The sequence below is a fragment of the Diadema antillarum genome, unplaced genomic scaffold (assembly GCF_040938485.1).
Source record: "Diadema antillarum isolate AM-2024a unplaced genomic scaffold, OU_Dant_1.0 seq00000197_RagTag, whole genome shotgun sequence".
Taxonomy (NCBI): domain Eukaryota; kingdom Metazoa; phylum Echinodermata; class Echinoidea; order Diadematoida; family Diadematidae; genus Diadema; species Diadema antillarum.
Window position 1 is genome coordinate 156,677 of NW_027271259.1, and position 20,079 is coordinate 176,755.

General features: G+C 38.3%; 1 protein-coding gene across 1 annotated transcript in view; it reads right to left on the minus strand.

Annotated features, from left to right (window-relative positions):
- LOC139728776 (uncharacterized) overlaps nt 1-20,079 on the minus strand; it is a 196,030-nt gene that overhangs the window by 39,739 nt on the left and 136,212 nt on the right. The window contains exons 5-6 of the mRNA XM_071639716.1: nt 6,099-6,173; nt 1-340 (exon numbers count right to left, since the gene is read on the minus strand). Coding sequence (XP_071495817.1) covers nt 1-340; nt 6,099-6,173 — 415 coding nt within the window. The remainder of the gene's footprint in view (nt 341-6,098; nt 6,174-20,079) is intronic.

Here is a 20,079-nt window from a genome sequence, read left to right on the forward strand (position 1 = left end):
CACAAACACCACCGTTGAATGTGCTGGTTGGTGTTCCGGGGCTGGGCAGCAGGAACGCCGCCGCGATGTCTCTCCTTGCCCCACTCTCAATGCTGGTGTCGCTCTCTGCCCCCGGTGTAATAGCTCCAGGTGTTGTCAGCCCCGGCACTATACCATCCGGTGTAATGGCCCCTGGTGTAATGGCACCCGGTGTAATGGTGCCTGGTGCAATAGTACCTGGCACTATGGTGCCGGGTGTAATGGTTCCATATGTGATGGTGCCTGGCGCAGCTGGCCTCCTCTCTAAACTATAGCGTGGTATTGTGGGATCGGCTGCTAGACCCTTTGTAGGAGATGCAGCCTGGATGAAGAAAAAATATACACAAGCCATCAATATCTACTTGTTAAACACATTTTGTAATTTAAGCTGTACATGAAAAATTCTCTACTTATTTTACATGAACACTACTAATATTATACTTTAATAATGATATATGCAGCAATAAGTTTTTCTTCCCTTGAATTATTCAAAGAACATTGCACTTGTGAAAGCAAACACATGGTGAATTCTTTCAAGGTAATTGGAAAAATGATCTAAACCATCAACCTCCCGGGGTACTAACTGAAAGACATACTGTTGGTCCTAACGAACGTTGATGTTAATTTAAAGATAGGATACAATGCAGTGCTGTGTCTCCATTTGAGGACCACTGAATACGAAAGTAAATCAATGGAAAACATTGGATATATCAAAGAGATTCAAATATGAAAGCAATTGTACTAGAACCAGTAGTACTGTAACTAGAAGTAGTAGAAGTAGTTTCATTTTGAAATAAAGCCATACATCTCAAGGTCTACAACATATTGGTGTGGGCCTCTACATGCCACAAAGTATTAAATGGAGATGCAATGAAACTCACATCACACCCTTTTGATAGCCATGCTACATTTAAAGCCAGTGTGTAGTTCCACTTTGCGCCCAAGCAGAAAAAGTACATTTGCGATAACAGGCATGCTTGTTTATAATAGAAATTCATAATACATCTCTGATATAATGATTATCCAAGAATGTAATCTGTATGAAGGGTGCTTGCCAGAGCATTCACGTGACAGTTACAATTTGTTTGTTAAAGTCTAGTATTTGACAATAATAATGGAAAAAGTTTATTAATGCATTTGATGCACAACAATGAAATGGATTCTTCCCTAAAGGCTAACTGACAGGCCATTCTGGGCACCTTGAATATACACAAGTTCATTCTTTGTTTGAATGTGAATTCCATAAATTTTACATTGAGCATGCTTAACCCCTTGAGGATGAGCTGATATTGCTATAACACACATTTTCTGATGGACACTTGCCCGAGTTTACTCAACACTTCTTACTGTATAAGCTGTTATTTTCACATACAGTTACTTACGAGAATGAGAGGGTTACAGACATTTTCACAAGATGTTGTTTTCACAAAATGACACTGACTCTATCACAAATGCACTATAAACCTAGCACATGGCGACATTTTCGTATGTTGTTAAATTCGTGATTCAACTGTGATTCATGAAATTTGCAAAAATGTGCATATTTTAAACCCTCACAAAAATAACAGCTTATACATAAGTACAGTAATCTTTAACAGGTTAAGCATTAGGTTGCTTTTAAAAAAGTAAAGTGCCTAAACCAGCTGAGAAAAAAAGTGAGGTTTCTTGGGAAATATGCACAAGAGTTATATAATCACAAACTGGCATGTAATACTGAGGGAATCCCATCACTATGACCCTCGAATGGGATTCCGCGACAGATATTTCCAGCATGACATCATGTCAAATTAAACCCCCCCCCCCCTTCCTCTCACCAAGGAGTATTAATAGCCTGGTGACGAGGAAATCACACTAATATCCTTGGCCCACCACAAAAACAAATGAGCCGCAAGTCGTACCTGTCCCTGACGCAACAAGAGAAAGAGACAGAATACCTAGTATCCCCATACAAGCTAAATGTCCTCTCCGTTTTTAGCCTCACTAGCATCAAAGGAATATGACATTGCAGGTATTGTATACTGAATAGAACAGTCTGATATCACAAGCAATATATATAGAAGGTATGAGTGTCTATCTCTTACAGCATTTTGAGGAGGGTTACATGAAAAGCTTTGAACACATTTCAAATCAGTATTCAGTCCAAATCGACAATGCTCAAACAAGGGCCATATATAAGCTTGAGTTATGTACCTTTGTGCAATTTCATTTTAGACATTGGCCAGAGTATCGTCTAGATATGGAGTGGGATCAGAAAACACTAGTCTTTATTCAACACTGATGGGTATATTAATTAAACACATTTTATTCAGTCATATGAAAGATTTTGGAGATATCTCAAGTCAGTACTGAGGAGAATCATCCATGCTAAAAGAAGACAAAATATTTAGGCTTCAGCAGCAAGAATCCTGGAAACCAGTCTAGTTTGAATAATGATAAGTTGGACGTGTGACAGTTTGTGGGAAAAGTTCATCTTTAGGTTTAAATCTAGTGTCCAAGTTGAGCATCAAATTTTGATTCAAACTTCCTCTCCATTTGGCAACTTGGCAAACTCCGATGCTATTTCAATTCTACTCAGTCTGTTTCTGTGCAGAGGGTGGATTGTTGATATTAGGCAGTTGAGGACGGACTGATTTTGCTACAACACCCCTTTCCCATAGACACATGCCCGAGTACGCTCAGGACTCATCCTCAATGGGTTAAGCAGTCATAAACACCACCCTCCTTCTTGCTGTACATATACAGTTTCTAGATTCTCTACCAAACACATTATTAACACATGTCAATATTTATTATGTGTGAAAGATCACTGCTTTGCGAAAATATGTGGACCTTCCACATTCCTTGACTTTCTTTACATGCCTTTTCAGGTTCTGAAGAAACTTGTATCATTCTGTTTATTTACATTTTAAATTATTTATCAAATCAATTTGGAGATGGCTTTTAAAAGTTTAAATTTCAAATGATGGTCAAGACGCTGGCATTAACATTTATTCAACGGAACATTCATCTGTCTTTTTCATAGTTCAAATGTGCATGAAAGTAACACCAAATCTTTAATACATTTCATTTCCTCTCACTTTCATCTATTTCAAAACAATGACGAAAGGTACTTGCTCAGCCAGTGGGTGTAATTATGCAAGTCGGTATTATATACAATACAACATTTGCTTTAAGAACTTACAGTTCATCTATATATAGTATAATATGTAATCAAAAGACAACTTTAATAATGTCTGTCTATCTTTCTCACATGTCAGGTCCATTCCAGAGATTACGAAACAGATATAAATTTCCTGTAATTAAATGTAGTCCTCAAATGATAATGTTGACTTGTAGGGTAATACATATTAAACCAATCAATTTCCCCTTCACTCCTCGGAATAGTGCTGAGCTGTTAAAAAAGTTCACGTTTCCTCTCCTCTTATAAATAAATATACAGTAAATTGGTGTAATCAGCGACAGAATAGAAACCGGAGACAACTTGATTTTGTATTGCCAATGGCTCACAAATCCCATAGATACACAAACTTCCTGTGATCATGTGCAAGGCCCCTTGATGCAGATATTATACCACAAAAGTGAAACTAACTTGAGGCCTGAGGCATCTAAAGACTGAATCAACACAGGGATTTACAAAGCATTTAGTACCTTCTCAAGTATCTTTTTAAACATCATTAATAATGGCATTCTATAGTGACCATGGAAATGTCTCACTGCTCTATATTGCAATAATGATGTCATAGTTGAGCGGTTCTCCATTTGTAATGTCTAGACAAAATCTCTAAACATAAAACTTTTCCCCCAAAATCACATAAAGGAGCACTTTCACTCTTTATTAAAAAGTGTACGGAAAACTTCTTGTATCAATGGACCTTGAAGAGAGGTTAGAATAGAAATGCAACAAAACAAAGAACATTTATGACAGAAATCTGGAAACAGGTGATATCTATTGTATAGTGCAAGCCAAACAGCTGCTCATCTAAAGTTATGATGTCATAGTCATATGACCAAAGACGCCATTTTCAGTCTGCCATACGATGCCATTTTTTAAAAATGATATTACAAATACTAATAATTCTACTCATTCATTAGTTTTACTCAAATATTTGATGAACCTGCAGGTTTTATACAACGTCCAAGTAGATCCTTGTAATTTGATTGGAGGATTGTTGGTCACGTGATATTCAATAAGTACTCCATTCAGCGCGCCGTGCAATTTTTATTCTATTTTTGCGTGCAACTTGGTTCGATTTTTTCGTTCTATTCCACGGTTCAAGAAATTGTACGGTACTGCGTGTACTGTGTGTTGCATATTGAGGATCGCATGCAGCTAGCGCAGTGTACGTGTGCGGTACATGCATGTGCGTACGTAGGCCTTCGTAGTGGTAGTGTACGTGTGTATGAGCGCTAGGCTCGGCTGTGATGACCTGTATCTAAAACGCCCTGATTGCACAAGCCAGAAAGAGAATCGCAGTAGATCCACATGTATAGCTATATTTTTCATACATATATAGACTTCTAGGCCTACTTAGACCAAAAAGATCTACTTGGACGTTGTATAAATCAAATAGTGTATGGTCTTTACTCGTGCAATGGAACGAGATTTCGCACTCGGTGAAAGATGAGGCGCTCTATTCAACTCGGCTTCGCCTCGTTGAATAGAGCGCCTCTATCTTTCACCTCGTGCGAAATCTCGTACCATTGCACTCGTGACCATTCACTATTTGTATATTATTTCACTTTTGATCATATAGTTTTAAATTATCTCATAGACTACCATGTTCCTTTAAAATCTAATTTTATGGATACAGAATTAGCTCCTACGGGGCTAGTCTTTTTCAATGCTCTAACCACTCTCCTCTCCCCTCTAGCATCATAAGGATTTGCAGAGACCGACCTTCAACTCGTAGAAACTTCACAGGTAGTCAGTACACTCTTGTCACACCCGAGGCCCTCTTCATTTAACACTCTGCAATAATTGCAACTTACCATCATTAGCATTACCATTGCAACAACTGACATGCTCTCAGCTGACTGGCTGTTGCTGAACTGTCACCCATGGCAAAGGTTTTTATTGCAAGCTGGAATTATTGGGGCATACAATTTTATGTAATCATTCCTTCAATATGTCTTACCGATCTATAAAAATGGTCGGGCAGTTTTAGAGTCAATAATATATATATATATATATATATATATATATATATCGTCGCTGGGGTGACAAGACCTTGTATCTGCAATTTTGGTGAAAAAGACTTTGTTGAATAAATGGTCAGATAATCAGTTAAGTGATGTCCTGTCAAAATCCTAGATGTCTTACCCCAAAAATGAAGCCACCACAGCATGTCAAAGGAATGTCTGTCCCATTTGATACATTGCTTTGGCTGCCATATTTTTTTGCTCTCCTGAACATTTGACATTTTGTAGATACGAGGTCTTGTCGCCCCAGCGACGATATATATATTTTTAATACCATTGCTTTGATGAGTACAAGGATATACATGTATCTCTTGAAAATAGGCAGTTGCGACAACAATAATGTATCTTTCCAAAATCAGACATACAAAACTAAACTTTCCCTGCATTCACTCCCTATCCCTTCCAAGAGATTTCTTGCAATGTCAGTCTCTATTACTCACTGTGAAGCCAAAAAAGTAAATGTTATGCAACTGGCATCTAGGTTTAGACAAATTGATCTCGTAAAAATAGGGATTTATAGGTGGATGATAGAGAAACAATATGAACCAGGTAGAAACACAATTTCACACACCACATCAAACACACACACACACACACACACACAAACAAACAAGTGAACCCCCATCCCCTCATAAACATACACACACACACCCTCACACACACACACACACACACACACACACACACACACACACACACACTCACACACACACACTCACAAACAAACAAGTGCACCTCCACCCCCTCACCCACACACAAACACACAAACACACAAACAAACAGGAGCTGCAGTCACAGGCGATGCAAAGAATTAAGAGGGGTAGCCACTGGTATTTCAAGGATGTTATATTAAAAACAATACAAGTACCACCAATACTCACCACAAATGGTTTGTGAGAGAATGACTTGGGAAGAATCCTCTCCTTTTTAGTGCTGATAAACTGGTCTCTTACTTCCTGTGGTCAGGGATAGAATATAATGCAAACAGAAGGGGAAAAAAAGAGATTAGTATGTGCCATATCATCATTAATGAATGTTGATGAAGCAAATCATATCATCAGCAGCATGTAAAGTATACATGTACTCTAATTAAAGGGCTCAATAATCATGATTCTACTAAAAAGGAACAACAGAAAACAAACAAAGGTGACAAAATGAATATTCAAAGTGTACAACATGTACATTTCAAAATAGGCAAATTTCATACGCAATCTTAAGCACATCATCAAGATGCTCTAAAACAATTCTCTCAGATTATCAGCTTATTTTGCTTTCTTAGCTGACAAGGTAAAAGGAGGGGGTTACATAGAAGGGGGGGGGGGGTTAAATGAATACTCGCAGAGTCTTGACGCATCCACAGAATGTCTCCCAGTCTTTTGGACCAGTCATGACAGAAACGACACATTACTGTTGTCCCACGCAAATGAAGGCTAACCAGTCTTAATGTCTTTTGCCCTCGATGCCTTCGTCAGACTGATGGGGGATCGTGTTGTCCATAAAGGGCAGTTTTTACTAGACTAAGGTGGGCCAAAATGTCTGTGGATGTACTTGATCATTATTCCTCCAGTCTACCCAAATCAACATGAGTGCACAACAGGAGTATTATTTTCTAGGTTGGTTTGTAAGGGAAAGTCTGCTTTAAGGGGACTTTACCGGGAGGAGACGACTGTATAAGCTGTTGTTTTTGCGAATTTCGCAAATCACTGTTGGACCGCAAATTTAACAACATGCGAAAATGTCACCCATGCACTGGTGTATTATAGTGCACTTACGACAGCTTTGTGTCAATTTGCGAAAAACAACATCTCGCGAAAATGTCCATGACCTCCTCATTGACAAAAATACCTGTACGCGAAAATAACAGCTTATACAGTATGTATTGCAAAGGTTGGACCAACTTGGAATATATTCGGAAATCTCACTAACACTTTGCAAAATGCTCACACAACAGGCACTCGCAAGTGGCCTAAATTCGGTGAAGATTATTGAGTGATTGCAGACTTCTTTTAGTCAACCTCCAAGTCCAAACGTAGGATTCGTATTGTACTTCGCTTATGTGCATATGTTCGCTGACGAGTTGTGGTTTTCAAATGAACCACAAAGGAAAGGACATCATACAATGTATCTGCTGAACAATTCCCTTCAACTTAGCCCATACCCCTGGCTTTGCCATCCTGCTTGTGAATAACAGGCTTTTAATATCTACGGGGATGTGGCTCAGTACATAGGTAACGCGTCTACCTTCACATCCAAGAGTACCAGGTTCGAATCCCAAGTCTCACTGGGCAATGTTGTGTGTAATCATTCCGTCACCTCTAGTACATAAAGAGGCAAAAACACTCCGTCCCTCAGATAGGACATTAAATGGAGGTCCTGTGTGTGTTAGCAATAACACACGCATGTAAAAGACCCCACTTCATTCATTCATCGCAATGAGCAGGGTGCTAACCCGGTGAAGTGGGCCCCCTACCCACCCTCACAAGAAAACGGGCGAATGATGCCTACCCCTCCTGGTTCACCACATGACCAGTAATAGACAGCAAACAGCATCAACCAGGCACACAGTGCCATATGCTTGAATGAATGAAACAACCTGAAAAAACATTCATGGCTAATCCCTTTGAAGAATTCACCTTAAAGGGATCGTACAGTTCTGGTTGAGACCTAATTTCAGGTTTCTAACATTTTTAGGTGAGATAATGAGAAATTTCATATGAAATATGAAAGAGCATGCAATTTTATGAGGAATTCAACGTTTATTTGATAAAAATTAGTTTTGAAATGGCTGAGATATCCAAAAAAGAACGATTCTAATAAAGTGTGGGACCCACACTTTGTAACCATCGCTTTGTTTTACTTTGTTTTTGGCTGTTTCAGTTATTCCAAACCCGATTTTCATCAAATAAACTTTGAATTCCTCTTAAAATGGTATGCTCTGTGCTATATCATAAGTGTTTTCTTGGTATCTTGCAAAAATTCGAAAGCCTATTTCTCATCTTAACCAAAACTGTACTATCCCTTTAACAGCAATGAAGTGAGTGAATCACATCTCTGCAGAATACTGGCTTGATAAATGCTCGTAAAGAATCATACTTACGTAAGAGTAAATCATTGCCTACTGGCCAAGGGCAAGTTTGAATTCCGCTTACAGGAAGTATGACAGAAAATACAGTATGTCATCAACAGGTAACTTATGACAAAAGCTTATTGCAGGTCACTAACTGAAACACAGAAGCAATAACTAATGGCTCTTATAAATAAACTAAGACAAACTAAAAATAGATATGGGTTGATGGCATAATGTACATGATAAAATTGTCCTTTTTTAACTGTTGGACACATAATCATTTTACATTACACAATGCATGGCTAAACATACAAAACATTGGTCTAATAACTGCATTCCTATTTATCTCATACAATGTACATACCCGTGGCCACAAGACTCATAAAAAATAGTCATCAAATTAGATTTTCTGACTTTAGTATCTTTAAGTTCTCATCACTCTAAAGCTTTCATATCGATGTATTTATTCCATTCAATTTCCAACAAAGCTGGCCACCAGATTAGGAAACTAGAAAGAAAATTAGCTCTAAACCTTGGTGGCACGCAAGGGTACAGGAGGTTACTTATTGTAAGCATTCAAATGGAATATAAAAATTCAATTCTCAACAGTAACATGCCTCCAAAATGAAAAGAAATGTCAAAACTTTCTTTGCCTTTAAAACTATGGAAGAGCTAGAAAACTCATTGCAATCTTGATTTTGTAAACAAACATACATCATTTCAAATTCTGCAAACAAAACTGCATAATTATTCAGTTTTCTAGGCTTTAATGCATGTGACATCATCACAGGTACAGTGTACATATGTCATATTTCATCATGCCTTTGGATTATTTCTGTCATTTCTGTTTTTTTCCATACCGTTATTCCAAGAGACAAAAATTCCTCCTCATGTAGAAAGATAATAAAGACCACCAGATTGCTGTGTTTACATTTTTAGCTTTCCACAATTTACTGAACACTTTCTAAACAAACAGGAGGGGCTCACCCCTCGATCAGGGGAAATCATCATCCCCTCATTACCGGAGACCAGGCATCCTGCCTGCAACCTGGTTTCCGTGGCAATCACAACAGCAGATGGCAGACTGCTATCCGGGCAATATGCTTTTTTTGACACCAAAGCCATAATCAAGTTTTATGAGGGCGGAGATCTCTTTCCTCACTGTGCCACAGTATGTGAAGGAAATACGGGTCATATGGAGGTAAATAACTTCTGGCCAGCCCACTGCCCCCTCAGAAGATTTATGAAATGACAAGACTGAAAATCTTCTGCTTCACTATAAAGTTAAAAGCCATATTTCCTTTTCACAGATACTGATGTTTACTTTGATTAATGTAGCAAAACGCAAAACGAACAGTGCAGTCAAATTGTCGTGAAAATGAAGACTGGAAATAAGAACTGGAAATAAGATTTCATGCAATTGTGAAGTATCATATTTCCTCCAGAACAGTGATTTTTGTCACAGTTACATGATATGCAAATATGATGAGGTAAAGGTTATGTCATGACCTTGCATGTTCTCCATTTCCCATGCATTCAAATCTTTCACGAAACCTCCCATTTTTTGAGACTTTCAGATGAAGAAAAATCCTTCTCATCAAAATATGAAGGGGAGTGGTTATAGTAGCTGATTGACAAAAAGAATGAGCTTATGATATATAAGACAGTGCAAATCAACAGCAAATTTCTGAAGCAATCACTTCATTGCCTTTTATATTAAAGTTCCATAAAATTGTGACCAAAATTACCATTTCAAAAAATAAAACATACCAGTCCTTCCAAAATTCCCTTAACTTTCTTGTGTTTGTTCAACTGTAATGAAGATTGAACTGTTCTGAATTTCAATATCAATTCAATGCCAACTCAAATGTGGAATGGATTTTCACTTTAACTGTTTATGCTTCAATGCTCATGACTGTACCCTGCCTAAATCTTCAAATGGGGTATGTTCAATTCTCAAGAGGGAAAAAACGAACAAACAAAAAAACTTGGCTAGAGCTGGACAAACCCACTTAGGGTCATCTATACACCAGTTGCACACAAATACAATGGTAATGTAGAATTGATTAATAGGATTACATAAGCCCTATTCCTGGACAATTAGGCACAGGACACCTGTGCTAATCAGTGAAGAAATTAAAGCACCTAGGAAGGTTAAACCTTTGTGTGCTGTGAGTAATGATTGGCACAGAAGACCCTATAGCATTGTACACACTGCCTAAAGTCTCTGGCATAAAAAGGGTTAATAATCAAGTGAAGTGGTTGAGAGTGTGAGATCTCCTTAGTCTAATCAATCTTAAAATTTTCTATAGCTGCATTTGTTCTATACCATCTATCCTTTCTTTATGTGCCAGTTTGAGAATGAACTTTCCAGTTCATAAAAATCACACAATTCTTTTTAATCTGTTTTTTTTTTCAATTTAGCACATAACAGAATTTTGAAAGAGAAAGAGGAAGGAATGCTGATGACTAAAAATGATTCTGAGTGGCCTTTAAATCAAAGAGGGCTCTATACAGTTTATTTACTACAGTCTTTGTGGGGAATCCTTAACATTAAAAACAGGGGTAAATTGTGAAAAAAAAACCTATATGTTATTGGACGTGCACTTCTGGAGACTGGATTACTAGAACTGAAAGGTTTTGATCCAGATTAGTGGCTGGAGAAATAACAAAGACGCATGCATACTGTGCGCTGGCATTTAAAGCTTGCGTCATTGCAGTGGTTGGACACTAACCCCTACAATTTCAATGTTTTCTTTTCTTTTTTCTTTTTTTTTTCTCTCTCTCTTATGGCAGGGACTGAACCTTGAGCAAAATATTAAGGATGGTGACCTATGCCAAAGTCTAACCTCTGTAAAGAGAACCTAAAAATATGGATACAAATACGGATTAAAGTGGAGCTTAATTCTGAAAGCAATTCCCTGGGAAGCATGTCCACACTATACTTCCATCTTGTGTGTGTGTGTCGGGGCGGGGGGGGGGGGGGGTGCAGAATTTCAATCCTGCGACAAACTGCACTTCTACACACAAGAAAATTTTGCTCTCCCTAGAATTTCAACAGTTTCCTACTGCATTTCTCTACTAAAATAGGTCTAACAAGGAGGGCTTTTATTTTTATTTTTCTAAAAATAAAAGATTTGCATTTCACAGGATAAAATGAAAGAGATTGTTCACTGCATTGAATACAGACTGCTTATTAATCATATGGCTAAATGTGTGTCAGGCGAAGATGTTATACATGTAAAACCCATATTATCATTTTTTTGTTTTACATTGTATTCCTAATTCTGAGACTACTCATGCTGAATGTTGGCCCTGGGCCCATGTTTATGTCAGAATAGCTAGAATCCAGGAAAGACTGGGCTATACAACGGAATTTGTGTGTGCTTTCATTTCCCCTGAGGCAGTGTGTACCAGGCATGAATCAGTTCTGTGGCACAGCAGCACCAAACTCATAGCCAATTCACTGATCACTTAAAGGACAAGTTCACCTTCATAAACATAAGGATTGAGTGAATGCAACAATAGTAGTAGAATACATCAATGAAAGTTTGAGGAAAATTGGACAATCGATGCAAAAGTTATGAATTTTTAAAATTTTTGTGTTGGAACCGCTGGATGAGGAGACTACTACAGCTTGTGAGTCATATGCGTACAACAGTATAAAGAAAATGTAAAAGAAAATTCAACATATTTTCACTTTTTTCGCATAATAAAAGAGCACTTGACTTGCCTCTTTCTAAAGGCAGGGGGAATAATATTGCCCATAACATTTGTCGGTAACGAGTCAGGGGAATGTGTACTTTTTTCAAAAGATGGAATTTTGTGAAATTCTCTTTATATTTTCCTTATATTGTTGTACGCAAGTTATTCATACACTGCAGTAGTCTTCTCATCCAGCGGTTACTGCACAAAAATTTTAAAAATTCATAACTATTGAACGGATTGTCTGATTTTCCTCAAACTTTCAATGATGTGTTCTACTAATATTGCTACATTCTCTCAATCCTTATGTTTATAAAGGTGAACTTGTCCTTTAATGTTGCCAATTTAGGTATTCATTGTTTACTCTTCTTGCACAAAAATTATTTCACCATCTCATCATCTTGCATACATATATATTTGATTCAGACTGTTGTCATGTCTGTAGCAAACTTAACTCTTTACTAATTTGTAGATTGTCATTAGTCGTGATGAATTACATTGTAGTCCTAATTACTTTGAAGCATGCCAGGGGAAAATACTAAAATCTGTGATTGCTCAACAGCCTTTAAGTATAGGCACTCATATACTAGTCTAAACTGATATCAACATCCTGTCAAAACATCGCGGGACTGTTGAAGCCACTAAAAATATATTGCTTTCAATTTCAATTTCAATCTATTTTCATATTTCTTAATGAAAAACACATGAAATGTAACAGAATAAAATGGTACATGATATCTACTTTGGATGCACAATTAATATTACTATTTATACTAACATCTGTTTTACTATCAGAGCAATTTGTTGGAACCTACTTAAATATACTTCAAAATACTTAGATTTTGAATAACAATAAAACTGCAGATAGAGAAATTTGAACAGGTCATGTGATCTTACAGTTGTAGCAGAAGATGTTAAAGTCGGACGATCATCATCCCTAATGGTACGTAAACTCCCGAACGACCAAAGTTTGTGCATGCAATTGCGCAGTGCCAGACTCGGTGCTATATCCATAAACGTGTGGGACAATGCTGCCACTGAGACACGTGTGTGTGTGTGCATGTGTGTGTACGCATCATACACAAACATCGTGACCGCGAGCTGCGGTGATTGGAGGAGAGAGGCCAGAGGACGCGTGGCTCTTTTGGCCTCTCTTCATGCGCATGCGCACTGAGAGTGTGCGTCCATTCGGAAGCTCTCGTGGCTCGCTCCGACAGCCATTTTGGATCAGGAGATTTGTAGCACAGAACTCTTGTAGTCTAGCGTGTTGTTCGCTGACCCATTGAGCCAGCGCTATTCTCATTCGGGGTCACTACATTTGATACAGAATGGGGGAGGCAGCCGTGTTGCATTCGTCTCCGTGCCGCACAAACCACCTGCCACGATTGTAAGGCTTTAAAGTTACAGTTGAAACAGTGTAAGTAATACAGTCAAACCTGCCTTAGCGGCCACCTGTCTATAGCGGCCACCTGTCTATAGCGGCCACCTGTCTATAGCGGCCACCTGTCTACAGCGGCCACTGAAAAATCCCCCCGAGAGAAAAACCCTGTTAAAGACCCTGTGTATAGTGGCCACCTGTCTAACGTGGCCAGAAATTTTGTTTCCCACGGTAGATTTTAACCTGTCTATAGCGGCCAAAAACCCAATGGAGCAGTAGCCAAGCCGATAGTTCAGCGTGTTTTTCTGCTTTGTAGCCGTGCGGCCAACATTCAGTGATTGCCACCGCTGCATTCATCCCTCATTCACTCATAATAATGCACTAGTGTTATGCTTTCTTCACGACATATACACATACATGTACTACTGTGCAACAATTTCATATACACCGGCATGGCTAAATGCATGAAATACACGGTGTGTGCATACGTACACACATACATGTACATGTAAGGATACAACGATGATGCATGTACATGTAAGCAATGCACACAAAGTTGGATTACCTGTCTATAGTGGCCACCTGTCTATAATGGCCACTTTTTCCGTCTCCCTTGGGTGGCTGCTATAGACAGGTTTGACTGTAATTATATGCACAGGTACTTTAAGTTCTGCTTCACAATAATGGTATTAAAAATGACAAGTGGCAGTATTATGAGCAGCGGCAGCAGCACCACCAAAAGTAGTAGTAGTAGAAGTAGAAGTAGTAGTAGTAGTAGTAGAAGTAGCAGTGGTAGTAATATTCACATGAGTGTAATACAAAGTTCTTGATTTGCTTTAATTTGCTTTTTACCTCTATTTTACTTTTCATACTGCTCTGCTCATTTCATCTCTTGAATACTATACTTTCACATATCTCCTGCAACAAAGAAAGTCAATACCTCCAACAAATTCAAGGAAATATCTACTTTTTTCGCCTTTTCTTTCTTAACATTTGAAGATAATGAGGATGAAGTCAAAATTCTATGACCACAAAGTCACTTTGATTGGTGCATTGAACACTAAACTCGACAATTTGCAAACTTCAGAATGGTCAGGACTTATTACAGGTACTGAGCACATTTTGTGCTCTCACGTTTTAATGATAGGTAGTTTTTTTTTTTCATTTCTATTTTCCAAATAACATTTCCTCTCAAGGGATACAATTACTTAACCCATTGAGGACGGACTGATTTTGCTATAACACGCATTTCCCACAGATGCTTGCCTGAGTATTCTCCGACTCGTCTTCAATGGGTTAATGAGCATCACTTCTGCTTGAAATAAGCGCATTCCCATCATTAGATAGATGATCTCATGGCTCACTAAGCTTGATCGTTTTATTGGGTCCAGCTAGAATTAAAGATTCATGATCACTGAACATCAACAATGCAATCTAACACAACCAAAATTGTCATCAAAGTGTGTGAAAAAAACTTAGCCATCCATTCAGGCCGACAAGCGCTTATCATTTAACCATGTGCATTACAGGAGACATCAAATCATTAAAGGCAAGTAAATCTGCAATGATACTCTGTATCTAATTCTTTTCTTGTATGGCAAGATATTATTTATTGATTTGTCTTGATATTCAGATACTAATACTACCAATTGCATGGAAAGTATTATTTTTGAGTGTTTTTTAGAACACACCAAACACCAAATTTTGGTTTTGTTTCAAAAGATTGCACTGAAATGTGAAGCATTTATATGTAAATTATCATCAAAATGTGTAATGAAAGATAAATGATCACTACAGGTTAAAATGATGGTCATGTCAAAAATGAACATAACAGTATTGTTTATACCTTCTAAAGATAGAATATCACATTTAGTAGTAGACATGAACTATTTTTGGACATAAATTTTCCCAGTACTGTTTAATGTACAGTTGTCAACGCACATGCACTATTCACAACATGTTTAGTTATTTTTTTAAAGAAATGTTAACAACCTCTCCGTTGTCCTGGTATCTTATGTACTGAAACAATGTTAGAATGCACCATTAGATACCAAAGTATCTTTTTTAATAAGCTATCACTACAATAACAGTTAAAACTCTGCTGCTTGTATGGAAAAAAAAACACCAAAAAACTGTTGTTTCAATAAATGAAAACATTTTTTCCCCACTAGGCCCAAGATGAAGTTCAGAAGGCATATTTGACCAAAACATGAATATTCTAAGTCATGTATGCATATCAAGCATTCCAACAATACATCTACAACATACAATTATGGCAATTAGCAGTATTTCCCATATTTCACTACCAAAACCATACATTCAAGGAAAGCATGCCCTGTTGACATTGCCTTGTATGCTCTATATAAAAGTTCCTGTTTACCTTTTTCCCCCTTTCTTTCTTTCTCTGTGTTTTTGAGTGACAAGAGCAAATATGCCCAAGGGATAGCAAACTAATTAACATTGATCCTTTCATAATTGTACAGTCTAGCACAGAGCGCATTCTTGCTCTAAACTGTGTTCACACGTGACTCACTTTATTGCTTTTCATAGATCGGGTATGCATTGTGAGCCTTAGAGTACAGTTTCACACTGAGGCCCGAATTCACGAAGGTGGTACAATTGAAACCATGGTTTAAACCATGGACAAAGACTGTAGTTTGGTATGGGGTGCCAAGTGTCACATGGCCTATTTCGTTACGAAATCAGTCATTTCGTCGATTTTGTCGACGAAATGATAATTTCTACTAATGAAATAGGCCATGCGACACTTGGTGCCTCATACAAAACTACGGTCTTTGTCCATGGTTTAAACCATAGTTTAAATTGTACCACCTTCGTGTATTCGAGCCTACAGTCCCGCTCGCGGTAACCTGTGGGGGTCCGTGTCACTCCCGCGATTACCGCGTATGCCCGCGTCCTCCCGCGTACTCCCGCGCTCTGTCATGCAGAATTTTCGCAAGTCCGTGGACGATGTGTGCGGCGCCAAAAATCGCGACAATACCGCACACAGTACAAGGAACTCCCGCCCACACGAGCGAGTGCGAGTTGTACGATCGCGATTGCAGCATGCATGCACACTGTGCACAGCACAGCTAGCAGCGCGCGATTCAACGTTGTGCTTGTCGTGCTGTTCCTGACGACGCAATGTGCACTGTATGTGTTACGAGTGGCGTAATCACAGTACAAAACTTGTACATTGAAAAACAAATGTGGAATTAATCTCAGCAAAACCCAAGTAAAATTTATGCTACATATCATTAAAGACTAGAAGACATTCGCATTGGACCACGAACGCAACGGTATAATATCGTTATACCTTCTCATTTCGAGCGAGTCCCGAGGAGGCATCGAACGGCAAGAATCAATGCAACATGACAGTTTATGCAGAACGTTGAATTTATTTCCAGTCCCATGAAAACAGCACGATGTGTTTTTTGCTATTATATATGTAGTACAGTATTCCTGTAGGTACGTAAAGTACAGTTTGTAGGCCCACTGGTAACTGACGCACCTGTGTCTCACATCTACACGTAGTTCTCCGACCGTGCTGTATGACCGCCGAGTCGATTGGTTGGCAGTACCAAAAATAATAATAATAACAATGATAATAATAATGATAATAAATAAATAAATAAATAATATTGCCTTCCATGTGTTTCTGGTACCGCATGAGCTAATAAGCCTGTGCTAGTTCGTATCAGCTGTTCCCTGTCACAGCTTAAGGCAACGTACCGTACGAGAAAGATTTTTTTTTTTTAATTTCCATTTGTTTGCTTTACTTATGGCCTATATATTTGCCGTAACTTTATGCCACGAGAGAACCATGAAAACACGTGTAGCCCCTAAAGAACGTGTATTCCCCGAAATGTCATTGATACTCACAACCTGTCGAGAAAAATGCGATCACAACAGCTGGCACGCGCGATCTACAATTTGTTGAGCGCCCCGCGGCCCGTTGCACTGTTTGTTTATTAAATTTGCGTAAGTTATATGAAAAGCTAGGAACCATACCGTGCTCATACGAAAAATAGAGCTAGAAAACAACTGTCGTATCGCTTAGAAATATCCGTAAGGAAATTATAGAGCTAAAAGAAAATTATGATGTCATGATAATAATGACATACCGGTAAATGATTATTGGAATTAGCTTTTGTGAAGTGAGTAAATGGACGGCACAGACCCCTTGCAAAATGAGAGGAGACAATAAAAATTATGATTACAAGAGGAGGCAAAGAGTAGACACAGACGATGTAATACGATTCGAAAAATAAACGCATTTGTGAACTCTCATCTTCATAATGATTTGACAAGTTTCGATTTTACCTCCTGACTAGTGTATTCGCTCAGAACTTCCCGTGAACACGCAGGGGAGTTGAAATTTGTAGCTCCCGCGATTCCCGCGTTCGCTCCAATGAACACGGAAGGCATGCAAGCTTTTGTACCTCCCGCGTATTCCCTCAACTTCCTCTGAACATCACGAAGGGGTGAGAGATTAGTGCTCCCGCGTTTACCAGTTTACCGCAGAAGCGCTTTCCACTGAAAAGAGAGCGCAAACTTAATTACCCCGTAATCCCTCCTCTGGTATAGAGTAAGGGAAGGATGCGAGATTATTGTAACTCAATAAATAATAGAAAATAGGCCTACTTTGATGCTGATATGCATGTCTAGTACAGTCGTTGCTATAGTATACTTAAGTTTCTCAAATATAACCATACCCATAGATTATATAGTGCGTTAATTCAAGCAATTCCGCCTCCCTGCTTCAAGTCTAAGATCTCTAGCTGGTGTATGCGGATTTGAAGAAAATGGTTCCAAGTTCATTACTACCTATATAGTGATGGCCCTGAGCAAAATTGGCCATAACAAATACTTTGTCAAGAAAGTAGAGGGCAACGCTTGTGATTTTGATATTTCTTTCTTTAAATAATGAAAACACTTGGTGCTCATGTAGAGGACAGATAGATAAAGACAGTTATACCAGTTTGTTGCTTGTCTAAAAGAAAATTATAGAGGTTATAGTAACAGAGTTATTATGATAGTAGTAATAATGACAGTAATAAGTAGAAGACGAAGAACAGAAAAAAATTGATAAGAATAGATGATTGGTGTATTTATATGTGAGTCCAGTACGAAAGATGAATTCATCTGTTTGTTTTTAAGGTGAATGCTGAATACTCTAATGATTTGATAAATTTCCCTCTTACCATGGATTTTTGTTACTGCTGTTATCAAAATGAATAATACAAGGACTTGTAATGTTTTAGGGATTTATTTGCCATCTGATATTACTAGAAGAAAAAAAGTGTACGGAAAACAAAATTGCATAATATTTGATTATGAACCAGAGCTTGTGGATTTGAAGAAGTACAGTATAAAATTTCCGGTACGACAATCCTGAAAATTGTGGCCAAGCAGGACCAGTGTTAAAAATAAAAAATAAAAATAAAAATATTCTGGAATGGATTTGTGTAAGGTTGTATTCACGCTGAACCTGCTGTAAACGCGGGAGGAGTCGAGATTTGTAGCTCCCGCGATTCCCGCGTACGCTCCAATGAACACGGAAGGGGTGCACGCTTCTGTACCTCCCGCGTATTCCCTCAACTTCCTCTGAGCATCACGAGAGGGATGAGAGATTAGTGCTCCCGCATTTACCGCAGAAGCGCACTCCACTGAATAGAGAGTGCGAACTTTGAAATTACCCCGTAATCCCTCCTCTGGTATAGAGTTAACAAGTGAAGGATGCGAGACTATTGTAACTCAACTATAGAAAATAGGCCTACTTTGATGCTGATATGCATGTCTATAGTATATGCAGTCGTTGCCATATAGTATACTTAAGTTTCTCAAATAATTTATAACCGTACCCATAGATTGATAGTGCGTTAATTCAAGCAATTCCGCCTCCCTGCTTCAAGTCTAAGATCTCTAGCTGGTGCGGGTTTGAAGAAAATGGTTCCAAGTTCATTACTACGTGATGGCCCTGAGCAAAATTGGCCATAACAAAATAATACTTTGTCAAGAAAGTAGAGGGCAACGCTTGTGATTTTGATATTTGTTTCTTTAAATAATGAAAACACTTGGTGCTCATGCAGAGGACAGATACCAGTTTGTTGCTTGTCTGAAAGAAAATTATAGAGGTTATAGTAACAAAGTTATTATGATAGTAGTAATAATGACAGTAATAAGTAGAAGACGAAGAACAGAAAAAGATTGGTAAGATGATGGGTGTATTTATATGTGAGTACAGTACGAAAGGTGAACGCATTTGTTTGTTTTTAAGGTGAATGCAGAATACTCTAATGATTTGATAAATTTCCCTCTTACCATGGATTTTTGTTACTGCTGTTATCAAAATGAATAATACAAGGACTTGTAATGTTTTTAGGGATTTATTTGCCATCTGATATTACTAGAAGAAAAAACGTGTACGGAAAAAAAATTTTTATAATATTTGATTATGAACCAGAGCTGGTGGATTTGAAGAAGTACGGTATAAAATTTCCGATACGACAATCCTGAAAATTGTGGTCAAGCAGGACCAGTGTTAAAAAAATAAATAAATAAATAATATTCTGGAATGGATTTGTGTAAGGTTGTATTCACGCTGAACCTGCTGTGAACGCGGGAGGAGTCGAGATTTGTAGCTCCCGCGATTCCCGCGTACGCTCCAATGAACACGGAAGGGGTGCAAGCTTTTGTACCTCCCGCGTAT